At 41.8% G+C, this 20,511-nt stretch overlaps 1 protein-coding gene across 1 annotated transcript; it reads right to left on the reverse strand.

The window, feature by feature from the left end:
• Positions 1–1,199: 1,199 nt before the first annotated feature.
• vopp1b (VOPP1 WW domain binding protein b) lies at positions 1,200–17,051 on the reverse strand (the record flags this gene model as incomplete). Its single annotated transcript, XM_079181955.1, has 5 exons — positions 1,200–1,405; positions 2,868–3,001; positions 3,254–3,331; positions 8,079–8,137; positions 17,001–17,051. The coding sequence occupies 5 exons, from the start codon at positions 17,049–17,051 to the stop codon at positions 1,200–1,202; spliced, it is 528 nt and encodes a 175-aa protein (XP_079038081.1).
• Positions 17,052–20,511: the final 3,460 nt, after the last annotated feature.

Genomic DNA, 20,511 nt, shown 5'->3' on the forward strand with positions numbered 1-20,511 from the left:
CAGTTCATTGACTGTCTTGGGTTTTAGACTGTTGGTTGGACAAATGAAGTAATTTGAGGGAGTCCCATGGACAACAGCTGGAGGTACTACAGAAGTGTCAACATGCTGCAAAGCCTCCATCACAAGCAGTAACTTCTAAATCCAATATGAACACCAGTACTGAACATTCAATTCAGCTCATCTAGGAAGGAGCTGCTGTTAGAGACAGCTGGTCTGAATCAGCGTTCACTTGCTGATGAACTGATCCAGATAACACAAGGAAAGGAGCTAATTTAACTTTGGTGTAAATACAGGGCTAAAGGCCTGCTCACATCAGAGGTGGTGTCTCTTTGAATGTTTGATTTGAAACCTTATTAGCAGGGCTAGTTAGTGAACTGCTGCAGCTGGTGAGCAAACCACTAACACACTAGCTGGCCAGGAATAGCCCTCGTCAGTCACTGTAGCTCCTGACGCGATCTTCCACTATGACGGTACGGTAACATGTGGCAGCATCTGTCCTCGTCTGATTCCTTCATCGCTGCCAACAGGAGAATGAGCCGGTGACTGCCGGAGCAGCTCCTTATGTCGTTACATAACAGGACTACACATACCGTAATAAAAAATGGATCAAGAACTCATCATTTAGTAAAGGTCCCATCTTGCAGTAAAATGCTGGATGGAAAATAAGTCGGCGTCATCCTTTGAAAATGGACGGTTTGTGCAGCTGTTTGTTTCAGCTGTTCAGTTGAAAATATCCCTAAACAGTTATTAAAAGACTTTCCGTGAAGACAAGCCATATCCAGCATTCTAATACAGGATGAGTTTCTGTTCACGTCTGTACAGGTTTAGCTGTAGTTGCATCGGGAGGGTGGAGGAGAGCAGGTGACAGTGGGGTGAATCCAGAACCTGAACGGGTGCTTCCTCGCTCGTCTTTGAGTTCATCGAGGCCGGCACGATCACTGTACAGATGGATCCACGTAAATCAGGAGCAGATGAAGCAGTGTGCGTGAGTAAACATGTGTGTGTGTGTGTGTGTGGGGGGGGTTACTGGGCCTCTTTTGGTCTTTTTCCACAGGACAAGACATTGTGTGTGTTTTCCAAGTCTGAAAACATTTGGCAAGCTTTCCTCTCCCTCATCTCCATCTGAACTTCCTCTCACTGCCTCCTTCCTTCCCTTTTTTCCACTTGTCGAGTTCCATCTCCTTAGTACCTTGCGGAAGTTACTTCTTGTCGCTGTTTTGAAATATTTGTTCGTAGGACGGAGGCGGGTGGTTGCAGTAGGACGGAGGCGGTGGGTAGGAGCCCATCATCATATGGGCGGAGCCAGGCTGTGGCGGGTATGCCGGGTGTGTGAGGGTGACCCCCGGGTCGCCACCCGTCATTCCGTTGACCCCGAAGCCCTGCATACTCCCCGGCTGCTGGGAAACTGGAAAGAAAAGGAGAAAAGGTTTGAATTTTGTTCCCTGTACTTGCACAGTATGGTCTGAACTGATGCTCCTGGTAACTGGAGGTGCTATGAGATGGCCCCCAGGTGTAATTTGGGGCGACTGTGGCTTAGTGGAGGGTCGTCCTTCAATTGAAGGATCGGCGGTTCGATCCCCGGCTCTGCTGTTCGCATGTCGATGTGTCGTTGGGCAAGACACTTAACCCCAAAATTGCACCCGTAGCTGCCTACGGTGTGTGAGTGTTAGTTAGTCCTGATGGTGGGCATGGTAGTCCCTTCCATCAGTGTATGAATGGGTGTGAATGGGTGAATAATGAGTAGTGTGAAAGCACTTTGAGAGGTCGGAAAGACTAGTAAAGCGCTGTACAAGTCCATTTACCATTAATTCCTGACTTGTGTGATCCTATTACGCACTTTCTCAAATCAGCAGCGAGCTTTTTGGACTTCCCCGTTGTGGCTTTATCTAATGCAAACCCTAATTATACAGAAGTCGTCCATCAGGAAGTTAAATGTCACTTAAACAAAAGAACAGAACATTCTTACTTTCAAACTAAATATGTCTATTGATATTTCATATCGTCCAAAGACCTTAGCAATCCTGTTGTTGTTTACTCTAATGTTACAAATAGCCGGCCTGAAACTTTTCCAATTTAAACTCTTGTTTAAACTCTACTAACACATCACAGAACGTTATACTTCAGACTTCTCTTTGTGTCTTCTCATTTTGCATGAACTGATCAATTAGTCTTTATTCAACAGTTAGCTTCAACCACATGATGTTGGTGCACTTCTGTGTGAACCAGGTACGACAAACCAGTCATCCAGTATCAGCTTCACCTGCAAGACCCATAAACACCCCAATTATACAGGCTGGGCCAATAGCAAATCAATCAATCAATCAATCAATCAATCAAGCTTTGGGTTTTAAAACATTATACTCATCATGTCGCCACTTCATTTCTTCCTATAGGTGTTTACCCTTTCCTTTTTGTCCTTACACACTAACCAGATTTCTATGAATATTGTGCTTTTTTTTAATACTTTTAGGTATTTTTGTCTGTTATGTCTGCATACATAACAGACTGACAGAACAGTTGAACCACACTGCTTTTGTACAGGATGTCAGTTTTTTTCAGTGTTTGCGTGTTTTGGGTGTACCATGTGATCATGCTCCTCAGCAACATGAATAAATGAAATGACAATTAATGCAATTCCCCGCTCAGAAAAATGTAGCAAATCTGATTGAATCTGCGTTGACTTAAATCCTGGATTGTTTACATCCATATTTACTAGCTAGCAGTTACCGGCAACCAAATAGATTATTATTTAGTTAAGTTAAACAATGTTTCCGTCCACTACCGTTACGCATACACGGCCATGAGAGGGGCACGCTCACATGCGCTAACACGGCCATCCCTTTGCACTTGTCTGAATCCTGCTGTACCTGGCGAGGTGGCAGGGTGCCTGGTGAAGGAGACGTTGAAGGCTGGCTCGTCTCTCAGAGGGGACGGATACATCCTTCTGCGGACGAAGAAGCCGGCACCGCAGCAGAACAGCACTCCCATCATCAGCAGCACCCTGAACGGGAAAAACAGATGACATGTCAGACCTTTCACCAACCCAACACCATCAACACACCCGTGCCTGTCCGGCAGGAGCAGGAAGAGGATGGAAGAAAAGATCAGGCTTCAGCCTCACGTCATTGTCAATGATTACATGTTGTTTAAAATCATCTGCAACGCAGCAAGCAGACACAGAGGTACACTCATGGCCAGTCAAAACAAAGTACTACATAGAAGCAAGAGAGGATACTGTCTCTCTGTAACTCACCAGAAGTACCATAGTCTCTGGATGGACAGGGCTCTCACACAGCAGCGAGTCCCACAGCAGTCCTCATAGGAGCGACATCTACAGCACAGAAAGCACCCAGAGAGGCATACAGGTCAGCAGTTAGCCTCAAAATATACACAGGTCCTTAACAACAAAGGGATGGGACGATATAGTGAATGGACTTCATGAAGCTCTGTTCTAGTCTACCAAACACAAGAAGCTCTTCACAACATATGCCAACATTCACAGACATACACTGATGGCAGGAGCTACCATGCACGGTGCCAATCCGCTCATCAGGAGCAGTTCAGGGTCTTGCTCAAGGACACTTGGACACTCTCTTTGCAGAAAAGTACCCGGATCTTCAAGCGATCTTTTGCATCCATGGGGCCCAGACAGCAAGCGCACTAGCGTTATCTTTAACCCCGCCTCCCAGCCTTTGATCCTTCCCATGAACGGAGGAAAGTAACTCTGGATTTGTACTATTAATGGATTTTACAAGTTTTAGGACCTAATGATTTAAATAAGGGCTATTCAAGTGTTCATACTGGGAAGTTGATTCACCTCACGTGATGGACCCAGAAGATGTAGTTCCTTTGTTCGGCCACTATGTTATGGGGTCAGATCAGTCTCAATAATTGCAAATGCACACAGAGACTCACAAATGCAAACAGAAAGATTCACGAATGCGCACAGAACAATTCACAAATATATTCGATTTACAAATGCACGCAGAACAATTCACAAATACATTCCAATGCACAAATAAATAAATTACGATTTATATAAATGTAAAAAAAAAATCACAAATATATTTCTGCATTTGTATGTATTTGTTTGTGGATTTGTATGTATTTATTTGTGGATCGCACTGCATTTATTTGTAAATCGCTTCACATTCATTTGTGGGTTTTTGAGACTGTCCTGACACGGCTGGATTCACAAATGCGTTTTTTTCAACATAACCTGTCTGTAGTCAATCAGATGTCAGCCTCATTTTCAACCAATCACATGAGCGCAGCTCCCCCCTCCCCTCCCCACGAGACTGTCAGCTTTGTTGAATCAAGAAATAAATATTGTGTTCACCCAGAGCTCTACGATACCTATTTATTTATTTATTTATTTACTTATTTATTTGTGCATTGGAATGTATTTGTGAATTGTTCTGTGTGCATTTGTGAGTCTTTCTGTGTGCATTTGCAATTATTGAGACTGATCTGACCCCATACTATGTAGAATTCCTTTCAAAGCCTGGCACTCTTCCTGGGGGCTTGGATCCAAACCTTCCAATTACTACATCCCCGCTACCCCTCCATACTCTAATGATCTGATATTATCCTGGCCCACGATGAAAAGATACGTTGTGTCAAGTTGTGGTGAAGTATTGTCATGAATCTCCATTATAGGGATAATCGTGCATTTCCTCAAAAGAGTGACCTGAAAAAGCTGTCCAGCTTTCTATCACGGTAGAAAAGTAATTCCTGATTTATCATGTAAGACCTACACAAGGGTGTTATTTTCTCTTTTATTCAGTTATCCTAAATGATGCACAGGGGCGCTTATAATTATGACTATTTTAAAGTAGTTTGTTTGTATTTCACTCAAAAGGATGTTTACTAAAAAAAAAATCTGTGAAGCAATAAAAATATATTTGAATCTACTTGTTTGGAATTAATTTAAAGAAATTGCAGATAAGCGGTAGATTGTGATGGTGAGCTAAGTCTTAAACTTTACACAAGATAAAAAACGTCGCCCTCTTTGGCAATAAAATGTTGCAATAACATTTATTTTGTTCATGCTGCTTTTACGCAATTAAGATGACATTACATTGCACATATTCTATTCATACTTTCTATTTACTTTATATTCTTCATATTTTCAATGTGTCCTTTTCTATTCATGTTTCTTTACTTTTGCAGTGCTGTTATGCTTATGTTCGGTTATTATGCTTATTGTATTCACCAAACTCCAAAAGCACATTCCTTGTAAGTGAAAACCTGCTTAAATAAAGCGGATTCTGATTCATCAGTTTCTGCTTCCTAAACAAACTTTAAATGGTTTCATTATAAAAGGCAAGCCGGCAACCTGGGAGCCAAATATTCAGAACAGAGGCCAACTGTGATTGATCAGTGTATGGTGAGCAGCAGGAAACCTGCACTAACACAGCTGAAACAATAACAAGGGGTGTGTGTGTGTGTGTGTGTGTGTGTGTGTGTGTGTGTGTGTGTGTGTGTGTGTGTGTGTGTGTGTGTGTGATAGATGACTGTGGATAGCCAGCATGACAGTGCATACTTCAGACTCCCAGTCCTGTCTAGCATTTCAACACTAGATCAGGGATGAGCAACCGCTGTCCCTGGAGGCCCGAGAGTCTGCAGTATTATTAAAACAATTACACACACACACACACACACACACACACACACACACACACACACACACACACACACACACACACTGTTTGCAAAAACTCTGTAAATGTTCTTTGTTACTGGAGGAATGGTGAAGAATTCAGACTCAATATAGAACTAGTCTGGTTCTTTGAGTCCCCACAAGATCCTGATCTCGAAATTAAACCAGACAACATCATGCTGATCATTGACTGAGTAAAGGGAGGTTTCATTATTCGGATCATTCTGATCAGCATTACAAGTTCCGATGACTCATGAAAACATAGTTATGAATGATGTATTTATTTTGTGCTAGTAGATCCCCTAAAATGCTAAGCACGGGCCCTTTAAGGATGACCAAGCTAAAGCTAATGTAGCGTAACACAACAGTCCTGCTTTCGGATTATTTCGGAGGCTGCCGTCTGCGGTGCTGTCGAAATAAATTGTTATACTGAGAGCAATGTGAATATTCAAACCTGAGAGTCTCCAAGCTTTGGATGCATTGATTACATCTGTGAATGATTAAGCTCTTGAGAGTTATCATCATGTTATACTGAGTTATGATCTATAACCTGGTTTAATATGCTCATTCACTTCTACAGTCTGGTTGATTCCAAATTGGAAATGAAAACAACTGGAAACACCTACCTGTCAAAGACAATACCACCAATGCTGCAATGTGATTTCAGCACCGTTTCCCTTCTCTTTGTGCCTTTGATGGTTTACTCACAGAAGTAGAGCGTGTCAGCTGTGTGTCGTTATCAAAATGGACATACAGTACGCTTCTACGACAGACGCCGTGCTCCAAGCTTTTCATTTCCTCTTTGTCAGATATATTTGAACACGTGGATTATTATTTGGAAAAGAAACTGGATTCTGGTGTGGTTGAAGCTGAAGATAAACCCCCCCCCAACAAACAGTGGAGGAGAAACACAGTGAAGGAGAAAGGAGTATTTCCCACCGAGTTGGTTTTCATTACTACGGTAATCTCTCTTCCCGGGTGCTCTCCCTTCTCCGTGGCCAGTAGCAGGAAAGCAAGCTACATGGATGAAAGTTGGAACTGTGGGAGAAGCCGGTCGTCTGTGTGAATCAGTAAAATAAACTTCTTAAAACCACTCTGCCAGAGTTTAAAGCTCCAGTAAGCAATAGGTTTGGAAATCCCATTGACGCATACTTAGAATTTTGATGCAAGGGCTGCACGTGCTGATGACCCCACTGAGACTCAACACAGCTCTGCAGCTCAGTGCAGATTCTTAGCTTCTATTTGGTATTCCAGCCGACACGTAAGAGCTTCATAAGCTTCTGTTATGTTTGTTTCATGTATACATGCGAGGAAGGTCACAGTCAGCCTCATGCCATCATTTATTCGCTATGTCCGTTTTCATTGTACATTTATCTTTTGTCGCTACAAACTTTTGCTCCTTTGCCAAGCATGAATACATGTAAAAGTGCTACTAAATCTAAATCATCATTGTCACTTTCTACGTGTGCTTCAACATAAAAGCAGTGGTGGACCCGTAGACTGTATATAAGAAGTGGACATTGTCGTCGTGACATCACCCGTTGGTTTGTGGACTGCTGTTATGAGGCCTCGAGTTCGGCGACTTCACCGTCGCCATCTTGGATTACGGTCGTCGCCATGTTGTTTTTTTGCAACCGATAAACAGAAGTGACCATATTTGGACTGTGGAGGAGTGACGTAGAGACGCCGTATACGGCTCTGGTAGCGGCAGTGATGTCAACCACAGTAGCCCCGCCCTAAAGCATACCCTGCTTTATGGTCTGTTTGACTCTAAATGGACCATCATTTACTAAATGAACATAACACTGTATTGAAGAAGACTTGAAAGTAGAGATTGAGACCATAAACTCATGTTTACAATGTTTACTGAGGTAATAAATCAAGAGAGAAGTAGAGTCATTTTCTCATAGACTTCTATACAACCAGAGGAGTCGCCCCCTGATGGACACTAGAGAGAATGCAGCATTAACACATGAAGCATTGACTTCACTCAGCAGAACCATAGGTTGCCGGGTGGGTGGGCCTTTACTGTGAAACCGGAAGTGTTGACACTCTTGAGATTTAGAACATTACTAAAAGTAAAGACTCACTTTTTTAGAAAACTAGATTCAGACATTTTTTGCACTTTTTGCTCTGGAGTCTTTTGAAAAATGGTGGCGATGAAATAATTGCATTACATGTTTACCAAAGTTCAATGAAGGAGAATTGCTCAAAAAGCAAGTGCTGATGTTATTTCTTAATAACAACAAACTTCTAGTAACAGAACTTAAAAAACCACAAAGACCTGCGTCATACAACAATAACTTGGCCGTCCATCCTCACCAGCCAAAAAGTGCAAATTGTCAAATCTCTTTGTAGAGGCCATAATGATGGACATTCAAGGTCTTATGTAGGAGTGGAACGTTGTGGTACTTACATGAAGTAGATGGGGTACCTGCCTTCAAAATACCAGCAGTACTTTTTGGCTTCCACACACTGTAAAAGACAGATGGATTAAATTAGTTTAGGAAAACATTCTTTGTCTAACTTGATAAAAGAAAATCCACAATGGCATGCAGAGCGAGGATCCCCCTGCATCCTCTGTGTGTGTGTGCGTGCGTGCGTGCGTGCGTGTGTGTGTCTGTGCGTGCGTGTGTGTGTCCTCATTTTTTCCATCAACTGGCTTTCACTGAGAACGCACAAAGAGCTGACGCCGGCCGGCTGGAGAGTGCCCTTTCATTAACCGTCTCTGAGATGATCCCTGTGAAAACGCAGCCCGCTTCGTAGCGGCGCGCAGAGGATTTTCACCGTTATCGTCTCTGCGCACTGAAGAGAAGCAGGACGGAACGAGCTGAGGGTGTTGAGAGAAGCAGGAGGGAAGGAGAGAGGGAAGGTGAGATAAAGAAGAGAAAAGGAGCCGGTCGGAGGTGGAGAGGAGAGCGTGCTTGGTGAAGTGAATCATGCTGCAGGGACCTCGCCTCAGGGAGAAACTGATATGACATTCACTCACCTCACATTGTTATGCACTAAACTCTAATAACTCCTGGTGGTGATTAAAAAAAAGTAACACGGCTAAGTGGAAGCAGCTTTTTGAGAGCATATCTATTTGATATTTCATGTGCAGGTAAAACATCCGCTCACTTAATTAAAGCAGTCATGTGATCAGACGAGACATGTTACTGAAGAGATTTGACCGTGGGGATTGGATTTACATACTGTAGCTCTGTGATGACAGAGCTAAGAGGGGGCAGCCGTCATTCACTTGTGTCTTCTCTTTTAGTGGTTTGATAGAAATGGGCCTTAAAAGGACACAACGATACCCAACCGCTTCTTTGACACTGTTTCATTGCGGCATGACGGGTCGAGTCGTTTTGGTGGCTCCCAACATGGCAACACAAGAGGTTATTAGTCGGGCTACTGGTGGAGGATGGGACCATACTGTGACACTAGAGCTGAGAGGAAAATGTCAGGAACACACACGGTGAGAGGCCGAGACAAAGATGGCAGTGGGATATTTTTTAACAAAGCATCCCTTTCCCTCCCACTGTCACAATGCACATCCACTCCATTTGTCCAGACTGTGTTCTGCTATCACCGTGGTCGCTGGTGGGAAATGTTACCCGCACAGAAAGTGTGTCATCAACTGTCATCTGATCTTTCTCAAATATTTTAAAAACACACAGAAGCTGATTGATGGCCATGTTTAACGTAGAGTACACAATCCATTCTAGATATTTCGGTCTTAACCAAAAGAGTTGACCTGTTTTTCGGTGCTGGGGAAAACATCAGGGGGGTTATCGAAGTCACGAGGATGCATCCTCAGGGGAACATGAATTATGACATTTCTTGATAATCCGCCATTAAGGTCAACAGTAGAGTTAGAGAGGATCAGTCAGGGGCTCATCTTAAAATACATACCTATTAAATATATATATATATATACACACATATATATAAATATGACATGATTCATCTTCTAGGGATCGTGAGTATTCAAGACAAATTTAATGAAATTCAGCATTCTACTTTAAGAGACACCTTGGTGCGGTAGACGGTGTCCATAAGATGTTTTGACCTGAGTGGTGGTCATATCAGAAAATGTCATTAATATTCATCTTCTTGGGACCAGGAGTGTAATGTAATGCTTTACATCAGCAAGAACGGTTAACGAAGCACAAGTCCCTCAGGCTCCATGCGAGCACCATCCATCTATCCGGCTTCCTCTCTGCATCAATATGTACAATATCTGTGCTGCAATTGAAGGGGTCAGCATTTCGCCTTTACAACTTGGTCCATACAATCTAAATTAAAGAAAGAGTAACCCTCAGGGCAGCTCTTCTTCGTCCTCTAATGTTGGACTGAGGATAATTGATAACGTTAGTTCATTTTTGACTGTTTTAAACCAAATGTCTGGCTCCTCAGTGCTACTGAAGCAGATCCTGTGAACAGTCCAGGCTCTGATATCAACTCTCCTGATCCTCCCTCTCAATCCCCCTCAGAATCTAACAGCTTCTCATCTCACAATATTCTGGCCAACATCAGCCTTTATGTGACTCACTTAACGATGTCACCTCTGGCTGGATGGATGGATAAGTGTAGGCGAGGATAATTGAGGACTACGTCATCAGCATACCACGTACAGTACATGCAGAAAGAACAAACCAGCAAAGCTCATGTATAATATATTAAAAGGACATTTCTACTAGTACTACTTAGTTGCAATCTATCAACGTTAGCTTGGACCTAATTGCTATCCGGTTCCCAACGCTGTGCCAGCAGTGGTCACCGTCCAGCTCTGTTTATTGTCCTTCTCTAATTAGAGCTCCGTATAAGTGCTGACAGCGGAGGAAAATGTCCCTCTGTGCTCCAGCGGGACAAGAATGACCGTTACGCAACCAGAGAATGTGTTTTCCTGCTATAAAAGCAGCTCAGATGGGTTTTGGCTAAAGGGCATTTGGGGGGGGGGAGGAGGTTGGACAATGCACATGAAAGCTTTAGAAGTACGAGTGTGTGTGTGTGTGTGTGTGTGTGGCGATCAAGGCTGAGTTTTGCCTTTGAGGTTGCAGGATGCTGTCGGTGTAGATTGTGAAAGGAGACGGGTCAATAAAGAGGCTTCCTGTGAAAGGTCAGACATTACTGAACATGGCTCTGCTCCTTCAAACTCATCAGAATAGCTGCCGTAACTTTCTAGATCTTTCTAACTTGCAGTGTGCTACAACACAAAGGCAGTTCAGTCTCTCATTATGGTCTAAATTGTCCTGCCCGCTGCCAGGAATGAGCCGTAAGTCTTAGTGGTTCTGCAAGAACAGGCACTTTGCAGACTTGGAATGATCAGGAAATATCTTTGCATTAAAATGGTCAAAAAAGAATTTGAATCTATGGACACAATTGCATTAATATCAGCCTTAAAAAAAAGTTATTTGCCTTAATTTCTTCAAAAATCTCCTCTTTTGCTCCTAATCCTCTTCTGATTCTAATTCATTCTGTTTCATCTCTTCCACTGCTCTATGTTTCACTCCTTTCTTCCTCTCCTCCCATTTGCCATCCTTCCTGTCTTATTGATCTCAGCTGACCGCACAGATGCCATTAGTGAGCAACAGGCCAACAAGCATCATTTGAGTCAGTGTGTGTTTTGGCCTGAAGTGGAGACAGTTAGCAGGAAACAGAGCCGGAGGAAGCCTGAAGGAAATCTGTTAAGTCTGATGGTCTGCCTGAATGTATCAGATGCAGTTAAATTCTGCATTTTGTAATTCTACTACTACCTACATGCGGAGGAAGCAAGTGGTTATTGGAGCGAGTAGTGAGCGGCGTGTCCAGTGGACGTTTGAAGTCACGGTTTGCCGCTTTGAGAAAGGCGATGGACACACTATTGTCAAGTTCTCAAAGAAACTGTAAACGAACAAAAGCTTAAATGCTCTCCAGTCTGACAGGGACCTCTAGCCAACAGCAGTAACAAGACTAAAACTTTGATTTGTAAATCTGATGTATGTGAGAGACATACAGCAAGACCTGCAGCCTTGTAACTAAGTTTGAAAACCTGTACAATAGCACTAATAAAAAGATTTACTCTTAAACTGCTTTTTCATCACTTTTTCCAAGACATTTGACCAGGTTCCTGTTACATGTTTGAAAAATATAGTCATCAAAATGGCACTTCAATAAAGGCTACAACAAAAAAATGTTGAAATTAAATTGAGTCTAGTTTGAAAAGATGAATAGAGTACCTAGCTTTTTGTAACTGCAGCTTTAACAACTGGATGATTGTTTTTTTATCCACCCATTAGTTATACCCGCTTATCCTTTGCACGGTCATGTGACACATTAAAATCAAATCCCAATAAAGGATTTGATTTTATTACAACACATATCTGTTATCCAGCAGATAGCAGCAGAGATATGCCAATAGTGAATACAAAGCACCGCCATTAGTTTTCATGGGGAGGCGCAGACAAGCTTTTCCTATTTGGAATTGCAGACGCATGCCAAAATGAAACAAACCTTGATCATCAAGCTGCATAATAATGCAATTATATTCCAATTATGGGCACAGAACCAATATCTTTGCAAGCCTGGAAATGGACGGTTTATTAACTGGATGGCTGCACACCACAAGCCCGCTCTAGCAGGAGGAGGGATACGGTGGCCTGAACAGGTCAAATCAAGATCACAGCTTCTCTTTGTTGTGTTAGAAAACATGATTCAAACAGAGGAACATGAGGGAGAAGCAATTACAATATTATTCAGCTGATTCAGCTGCCTTCTGCATCAACTGGATGTTTCCTACTTTAATTAAGGGGTTTTCAAAGTCCTCAGACATCATCAAGACAACTAGCCCCTTACTCTTTGTCTTACTCCTCTTTGTGAGATAATCACGCTCTTAAATTTTGGAACTACAATAACCCCAAATGCTTTGGGAGATGTAAAGAGTAAAATATTCCCATGGGTTCAGTTCAGAGTTCTACTGTGGCCTACAACCGGCATCATTCGAAATAGAGGTGTAACCATTCTCAAAATCCACGGTTTGGTTCAGACCCCAGTTCAGTTCATATCTCAGGAGTGGTGGGTGAATACCAAAAAACAAGACTGTCCATTTGTAAACTAACAAAATGAACACAAACGTGGAACAAGAATCTAACACAAATTGAATTATACCATGGGTCACATTGTCCCCGACTAAGGCAGGTAGCAGTAAAGGTTTTGAATAGACATCAGTCATCAATACGGCCACCTCAGGTTTATTAGCGGTCATCCTAAAAGCTCCACCTCGTGAAGTAAAGAGAGCTCAAAAGGCAGCGGTTGAAGAGCTCCGCCTCGTAACGTGATTAGGGCTCAACAAGCAATTATGGTCTGTTTGACTCTAAATGGACCATCATTTACTAAATGAACATCATGCTGTATTAAAGAAGACTTGAAAATAGAGATTGAGACCATAAACTCATGTTTACAATGTTTACTGAGGGAATAAATCAAGAGAGAAGTAGTCATTTTCTCATAGACTTCTATACAATTAAAAAGAGAATGCAAGTTTAAGGCACCTTCGCATTGGCTTCACTTATTAGAACTAGAGGTTCATTTTGAGACATCCCATAAAATGACTGCCTGAAACTGGTTTCCATTGTAATCTTCTTCCTTTCCAACCAACATGATTTGAAAGCTTATTTCATATCAATTCATTCTGCAAATACACATTAAACTATTTATGATTTGACTTTAAAAAAACACCCTTTGCAATGATCACGAATCACAATCACATATCAACAGTTGTGCTATGCAGTAGCTATTTTGGGTTCTGTTACAATGAAATGAAGCAATTTGGGATGAATCAATCACTCCCATAAACACACAAGTCAAATCTCCACATCAAAAACAATGGGAAAGCTCAAACCCACTAAAAGCATCTAAGAAACAACAGTAAATGTAATTATTTACATCAAAATCACAAGAATTCAAGCTCTTCAATTCTAACTTGCATAATTCACAGCATTTTAACAAGGTGGTGCGAGGTTTAGTTCAGTGACCACTGACTTCACCAGTCACAGAGCTTTACTCAGAGTCAGCAAGAACATGGAACTGTTATTAGATATTTGAAATGAGCTAGCTTCAAATGGAGTTACACAGCATGAAATTAACCGCAAAAATGAGTCAACGCCGTACTCTTTCCTAATGGCTGCCTTCCCAGCCAGGCAACACACTGAGTCAACACTGGCTTCCTCCTGATCCTGCCTCCTCTTAATACAGTGTGTGTGTAAAAACGACGCATTCAATGAAAGAGATTCAGGAGGATCAGTGATGACGCGCTTCATATAACCATTACCATAACGTTAGCAAGACAGCTAACACAGCCCCCCGCGGTCCAGTCCAGCAGGTGTGAATGTGACGAAACAGAGAGTGGTCAATAGCGACATGTCACGCTAGGCTAAACCTCTTTTTTTAAATGTTTGCATTGTTGTTGCCATCACAGACGCAGTGGGCCCTTACGCATCAAACATCAAACTAAATGGTTATTATTAGCAGCATCTCTTTATTCCCATTGTTCAAGGTTTGTCTGTTTTCTAGAGGAGTCGTCTGCTCCGTGAGACAGGAGAGGAGCTTAGGGTGAGTACCTGAGCTGAGCTGTTGGATGGAGTGTTACAGAAACCTCTGAACAGGTTTCTGTAAGTGTGGGGGGCAAAACAAGATTTATCCCCTCAGGGCCTGTTGCCCTCTCGACCCGTGGTACAGCTTTAACTATGTACACACAAAAAACAGGACAGGACTTATAAATAAAAAACAAACCCACACCCTCTCTTTCATGCTGTATTCTTCATTCTTGTAGCCATATGTACATCGGATAATAACAGTGTGGACAGGACAGGGGCCAGGAGGAAGTTACTAAAACCCAAAAGTATATCCCATCCACCAAGATGTGATGCTAAGAACCAACGAAGTGTAGAAAGCCTCTGAAAGGTAATGCAGGTGAATCTCTGTCTCTAACTCTGTGTGGCATTGATATTCCTTTCACCACCGTGCATCCAACGGAATAACGAAGCTTCCAAACCGTTAAAGCCATAATGTGCCAGGTGGCTCTTCTCCTGTATTGTAGTGTTGACCGTCTTGTTCAAAAATCATATGAATGATGTTTATCATCATCAAGTAACTGATTTGTAGAATCAGAATTAAAGGCTAAAATGTAGTGGTGCAAAATATTTTCCATGCTATATGGCTGTTTTGAGACACTAGGCCCCGCCCCTGCTGCTCCTCAGTCCAGCTGTCAGTTACCACGGGGCCCGCCCGGTCACTAACTGCACTCCCTGAAGAAATATTATCAGATATTTTGGAAAGACAAAAAAGCGATTTCAGAGAGAAGCAGACAGAAAAGTCTACAATAGGCTTTTAAAGATGTCAAACTGAATAAGCAGCGAAACGGGTTGAAAAGATAAAGATAGAAGCTAAAGTCTACAGATCACAGTGCAACAGTGAACCACCACATCACCTGCTCATCCAGACAGAAGACAATGACATGAAGGAACAACAGTGTTCCTGTAAAGCCAGGTAGGTCTTTATTCACTGTTAATCATTACAAAGGATAAAGCAGCCAGACCGGGAAATAAAAGTACTCTATAAAGAACTTACATTATCTTTGATGAAACCAAAATCTGCCAAAATTTCTGTACACGACACACATGTGCCGTGAGTCGGCTTATGCTCATAGAGAGTCGTGGACCTGGTCCACACTTTTGAATCCGCCCACTCCAACAAGTTGACTGGAAACAAGAGTGCAACTAGTTGACGATTCTGTCCGATATCAGACATAAGAGATTTGTGACGCGTGTGCAGTTCTCAGCCAAAACAGGGCTGGCAGTAGCAGCGCCACAGCAGCAATGCCGTCTGTGCAACACTGTCTAACGGCAGTTCTTCCAATAGCCACGAAATGTAATATATCAAACATCATGGTTGGGCTTCAAATAACTACCTACAGTTAGCTTCCGCCGACAAAACGAACGCTAGGTTTAGGCAACAAAACCACGTATTTAGGTTTAGAAAAACCGTCACCAAGGGGGTTTTGAACGTCTGTCTCGTCCCTGCATCTCTTTCACTGAGACATTTGAAGCCAAAGTGTCTCCGAGGCGCTTCCACCACAACATGAGACATAAGTAAATTGTGCTTTTGTTGATCAAAGCCGTCGAAAAAGAACCAAAACGTCAGCGGCCTCAGTCCAAATGTACACGTTGTCAGAGCCACCTATCAAAGTGAACCATCGCAAGGTTCAAGGGCTCCGACTGCTCGCATTCAAAATGGATGTACTCACCAAGTCTGCTGAATGAAATAAAATAATAATGATGTGTATTAATAATACACGAACAGACATGAATGTCAGCGGCACTGGACTGGCAGGAAGAGCGGGGATCGTACCTTCAGAGCCCTGTCAAAAACTACAAAATTAGAGCTCCTTGTCGTCCCCCCATTCATGTTAAAAATATCCTAAAATCCCCAATGGCGTCCCTCACATTCACACGACCAAAAATCATTCTCAGTTGGAGAAGTCAAAGTGCATGTGTTAGGAAAACAGGAGCACATATATACGGCACTAAATTGGACTCACAAAAAGTATAAATGCATCAAGATGTGGAAAATCACATACAAATCACATTATGAGAAAAGAGTCATTGATTTAACATCATTGGTACAGTTGGATTCCTGTACACCAGTGAGCGTTTGTCCTACAGGCCCAGTAACCCAATGAGTAGTTTCAGGGGTCTGGGCACAAGGACAAAGGATGACAGGATCCCAGGTAGCCTACTTGGCGTTCCGACAGCCTCTCACTGGTCTCATCGTTTAGACAGGACCCTCGTAGCCTCGTCTCCACTCCTCTTTCCAGCATGTACATCAAGCCACCAGCGTCCCCTCTATTTGTTCTTTTTAATATCTATTTGTTCTTTTTGATATCTATTGTTTCACAATAGAGGTAACGGCGTGCTATCAAAATAAAAGTTCAGATTTTATATATACATACACATATATATTTATTAAGTGTTTCTTGATGGGTCACTCGCGTGCCGAAGTTACTGCACGCTGTCATTCATTTTATAAAGATCTAAATGTGTCCTCTACAATGAGTGTAATTTTGTCATGAAGCGAAGCTGTTAAATGTCGCTACTTTTGAACTGAATTTGGCCAAAACAATACCAGGCGGCACGTATCGGAGCTATATCAAAGGGAGCCTGCTAGCAACCGATAAGCCTCAAAACGAAACCGACTTATTGTCTCTACTTAACAATACACTCAAAGGGCGTCACTACCCCTTCAACCACACGCGCGTGTCCGAAGCTATCAAAATTATTGTCGCTCATAAAAAAAAACAATGGCAGGCGTCGCTCACCTCTAGAAAGAGCCAGAATGTCAGGGCTAAACCGGCCAGTGGGTTCCTCATATCTCCGCCAGTGGGAGTGCGGAAGCCGAGCTCCGCTTGTGCAGAAGAGAAAGACGCGGAGGAGATGCTCCTTTGTCACAGTGTCGGTTTCATCCCGTTACCGGGGATGATGCTCAGAAAGTAGATGTAGCCGGCGCGTCACTGAGTACTTCGGGTGACAGGATGGATGACGGCAACCTGGGTGTCAGTCAGACGGTCCACAGACGGAGATTAATGGCATGCTGGGACACCGCATTAGCCTGTGATGTTGGCTTATTCCACGCCCCTTTACGCCCCCCACCGCCCAACAATCACGCGCGTGCACGCGCGCTCGCAAACACACACGCTTTGACTCTATATAATAATGTTTTATCATTATTGTAGGTCTACTTAAGAATAATTACTATTTGTCACATTTATTGTCTTGTAAAACACACACAGAAAAGACAAACTATTTAGCCCACGCATATTCCTAAACTATTACCTTAATGTCTAAAGCAGGGGCATCCAATAAAGTCCAGTCAATATTTGAGAGACAGCGAGATCCTTCTTGTGGCACTGGCACCCCAGTGGCAGGTGTCGGAACTGTGTCAGTCAGGTGCCACAACTGTGGCAGGCGAGCGGCACTCGTTCGGCAAGCTGCCAGTGCCAATAGTTGTCACAGGAGTGCCGCCAGCAGTCAGAGGGTGTCGGAGGGCAGAGGAGTGTGCCCCCCTGGTCCGTGTATGTTATGATAGTCTGTTTTATGGTTTATTTGTTTTTCTTTTCAAGAGCCACGCAAAGTAAGACAGGTAGTTCGGAAATAAGAATATGTCAAAATAAAAGTGAAGGTAATAGAATGACCATATACAAGAAAATGGTTCGTCTATGATGCAAGCACATACCAGGGTAACATTAGAAGAAAAATAAATAAATATAAATAAATAAATGTGGGCTGATGGGAATGTGTTAGCAACAATAGTTGACTACATGCGATTTAATATTAATTTATCCATGTACACAGCAAGAATGAAGTTTTCGATTAATCTGTGGATTGTTCGATGCAATACAGTTTTTAATATAGTTTAATCAAGGTCATTTTTGTGTGTGCAGAGTTGTTGCTATTTATTCTTCCACCGTATTGCTTTGCTGCTTCATAGCCTGTAATAGCCTGATTAAGAGTGTTTACCATTTCTACCACTAGATGGCAGTATACGTGTATTTAAACCATAGATTTGTTATATTTACCTGTGTCTTTGTTAATTGTCTAGGTTATTGATACAGATGTATTTAATGCTGATTATTTCATCTGATATTTGATGTTGATGGTTAATTTGCAACCTAGTTGTATACATCATGTATTTACTTGTTATTTGTATGTAGTGAGCATGTGTTCATGAAGCAATAAATAATGACAATTGGAAAATAAAGAGACGTTTGGGTCATTCTTTTCAAACACTAAGCCTAATTTACCTACTTCATTGATTTAATTGTCACACTTAAATCCTGAATTGACTGGTGAAACAGAAGAAGTTAAAACGCCAAGATGAGAAGATATAATGTTGGTCAAATACTGTGGTCCAAATAAAATTACTTCAGTTTTATTGCCATCGAGATATAGAAAGTTTGATTCTAGAATATTAAAAAAATTCCTAATATCACAAGGCAAGAGCAAAAACAAGATTAAGTCGTTCTCCTTTCTTCATTGCTACCATGTTAACTGTCTTGTGACCCCTAAGATTAATCTCTGGAGCTGTAGGCAGATGCAGACCGTCAGAAGTGTTACTATTTTGAAAATGTGTCACTGATTGTGTTCATTTTAGTTCCACCTTGAATCCAGGTTTTAGGTCAGCTTCTCGAAAGCACAAAGGGCCCACAGAATTAGAACAATTATATTTCAAAGAGAAAACTATTGTTAAACGTCCAATTGTTATTATAGGGAAGGGGATCCCTAGTTACTTGCCAGAGAGGGATGCCCAAAAAAGCTGTCCACAGACCTTTTGCCGGATGCATCAGTGGCTGCAGACTGGTATGAGGAAGAGGTGGGCTAACTGACCCAAGTGTCACACTTTGGCAGCAACCCCTTTCACAGTGAAAAGGACCAGGAAGCTGCAGAGAGAGAATTTGCTCTGCAGTGCCCAGATGTGGTGTACTGCTGGCTGGACAATGCTGTCAATAATCTGCCACAACTTTTTAGAGATGGACTCAAATGTCTGATTGATATTATAAGAATAGATTGTCAGCACTGATGTGTTTTTTTAATTGTCTCTTGCCTCACCATCTACTTGTTAATAGGTCAAATATAGAATGTGGAATGAACAGTTAGCGGTATTGTTACACAAGAGACAACAGTATTAACAGTGGTATGAATAATCATTCTAAGCTATATAATTCACCTGATTCTAGTAATGGCTTCTTTGTTCTTCTTATATGTGCTGTTGGTAAGTGTAGGATTATTGGTTCAATTGACAAATGTCTTGTCTGGTGTTTATGTTGCAGATGGGATGGAGTTGTGTTTTTTTACATTCTGGGGGTAGAAAGGGAAGTATATATATATATATATATATATATATATATATAGTATATATCTGTCACGCCATTACGTTTGAATATAGTGTGTTCATTTGACTAATATATTATTTTAAAGAAGATAATGAACATGAATTTCATTTTTATATATTTGAGTCTTAAATAATAGGTCATATAGTCAACTCCTACAACAGTGTTCACACACAAGCACCATGCTAAATCATTCTTTAGACCAAATTGCCTACACAATGATGTGATTTTGTCAGAGGTGCTAAGACGCTGACAGCAGAGTTACAACAGAACAGGTTAGAGGTTGATGATGATGGTGCAGTGATGATATAGTAATGAAGGTCAAAATGGGAAGCACAAGTGGTGCTATGACTAGGTGCTAACTGAGGCAAGGTCCACTGAAGGCTGTTTACCTATAGAGTGCAGTGATGAGATTAACGTGTTATACATTTACAATATTAGCAATTTCCTGCCACGTTTTTAATATTTTGCAATACTATATTGAACGTAATTTTCTTTTCTTTCTCGGAACTCAATCACGCTGCAAGCAATCGGTCCGTTTTGTAGTCTCAGATGGCTTAAGTGTTGCTGAAAGAGCACCCTTCTAATGTGCATTTAGCTTGTTAATATAGCTGTATAGTAGTAGTGTGATGCCAATAACATAACGAAAATAACAATGTGGCCTTCTGTATATGTGCTTAGTAGTAGCCTATGTAACGTAGCCTATAAAACAATCAATACATAGGCCTATAGTAATAACAACAATAGGTCTACTAGTACTAACAATGATAATAATATACTGTGTTGTCAAACTTGTATTCAACTTGTTTATCTGTTTTTTTATGTTGTGCTACTATTGTGATGACTTCCATAACAGCAAAACTACGTTTATTTAGAACAATTAAGTAGGAAATGACATTTAGCACGCAGGCTATTTAAGTAGGGAACTTCTACCGATTTGCCT

The sequence above is a fragment of the Pholis gunnellus genome (genome assembly GCF_910591455.1).
Source record: "Pholis gunnellus genome assembly, chromosome: 20".
NCBI lineage: Eukaryota > Metazoa > Chordata > Actinopteri > Perciformes > Pholidae > Pholis > Pholis gunnellus.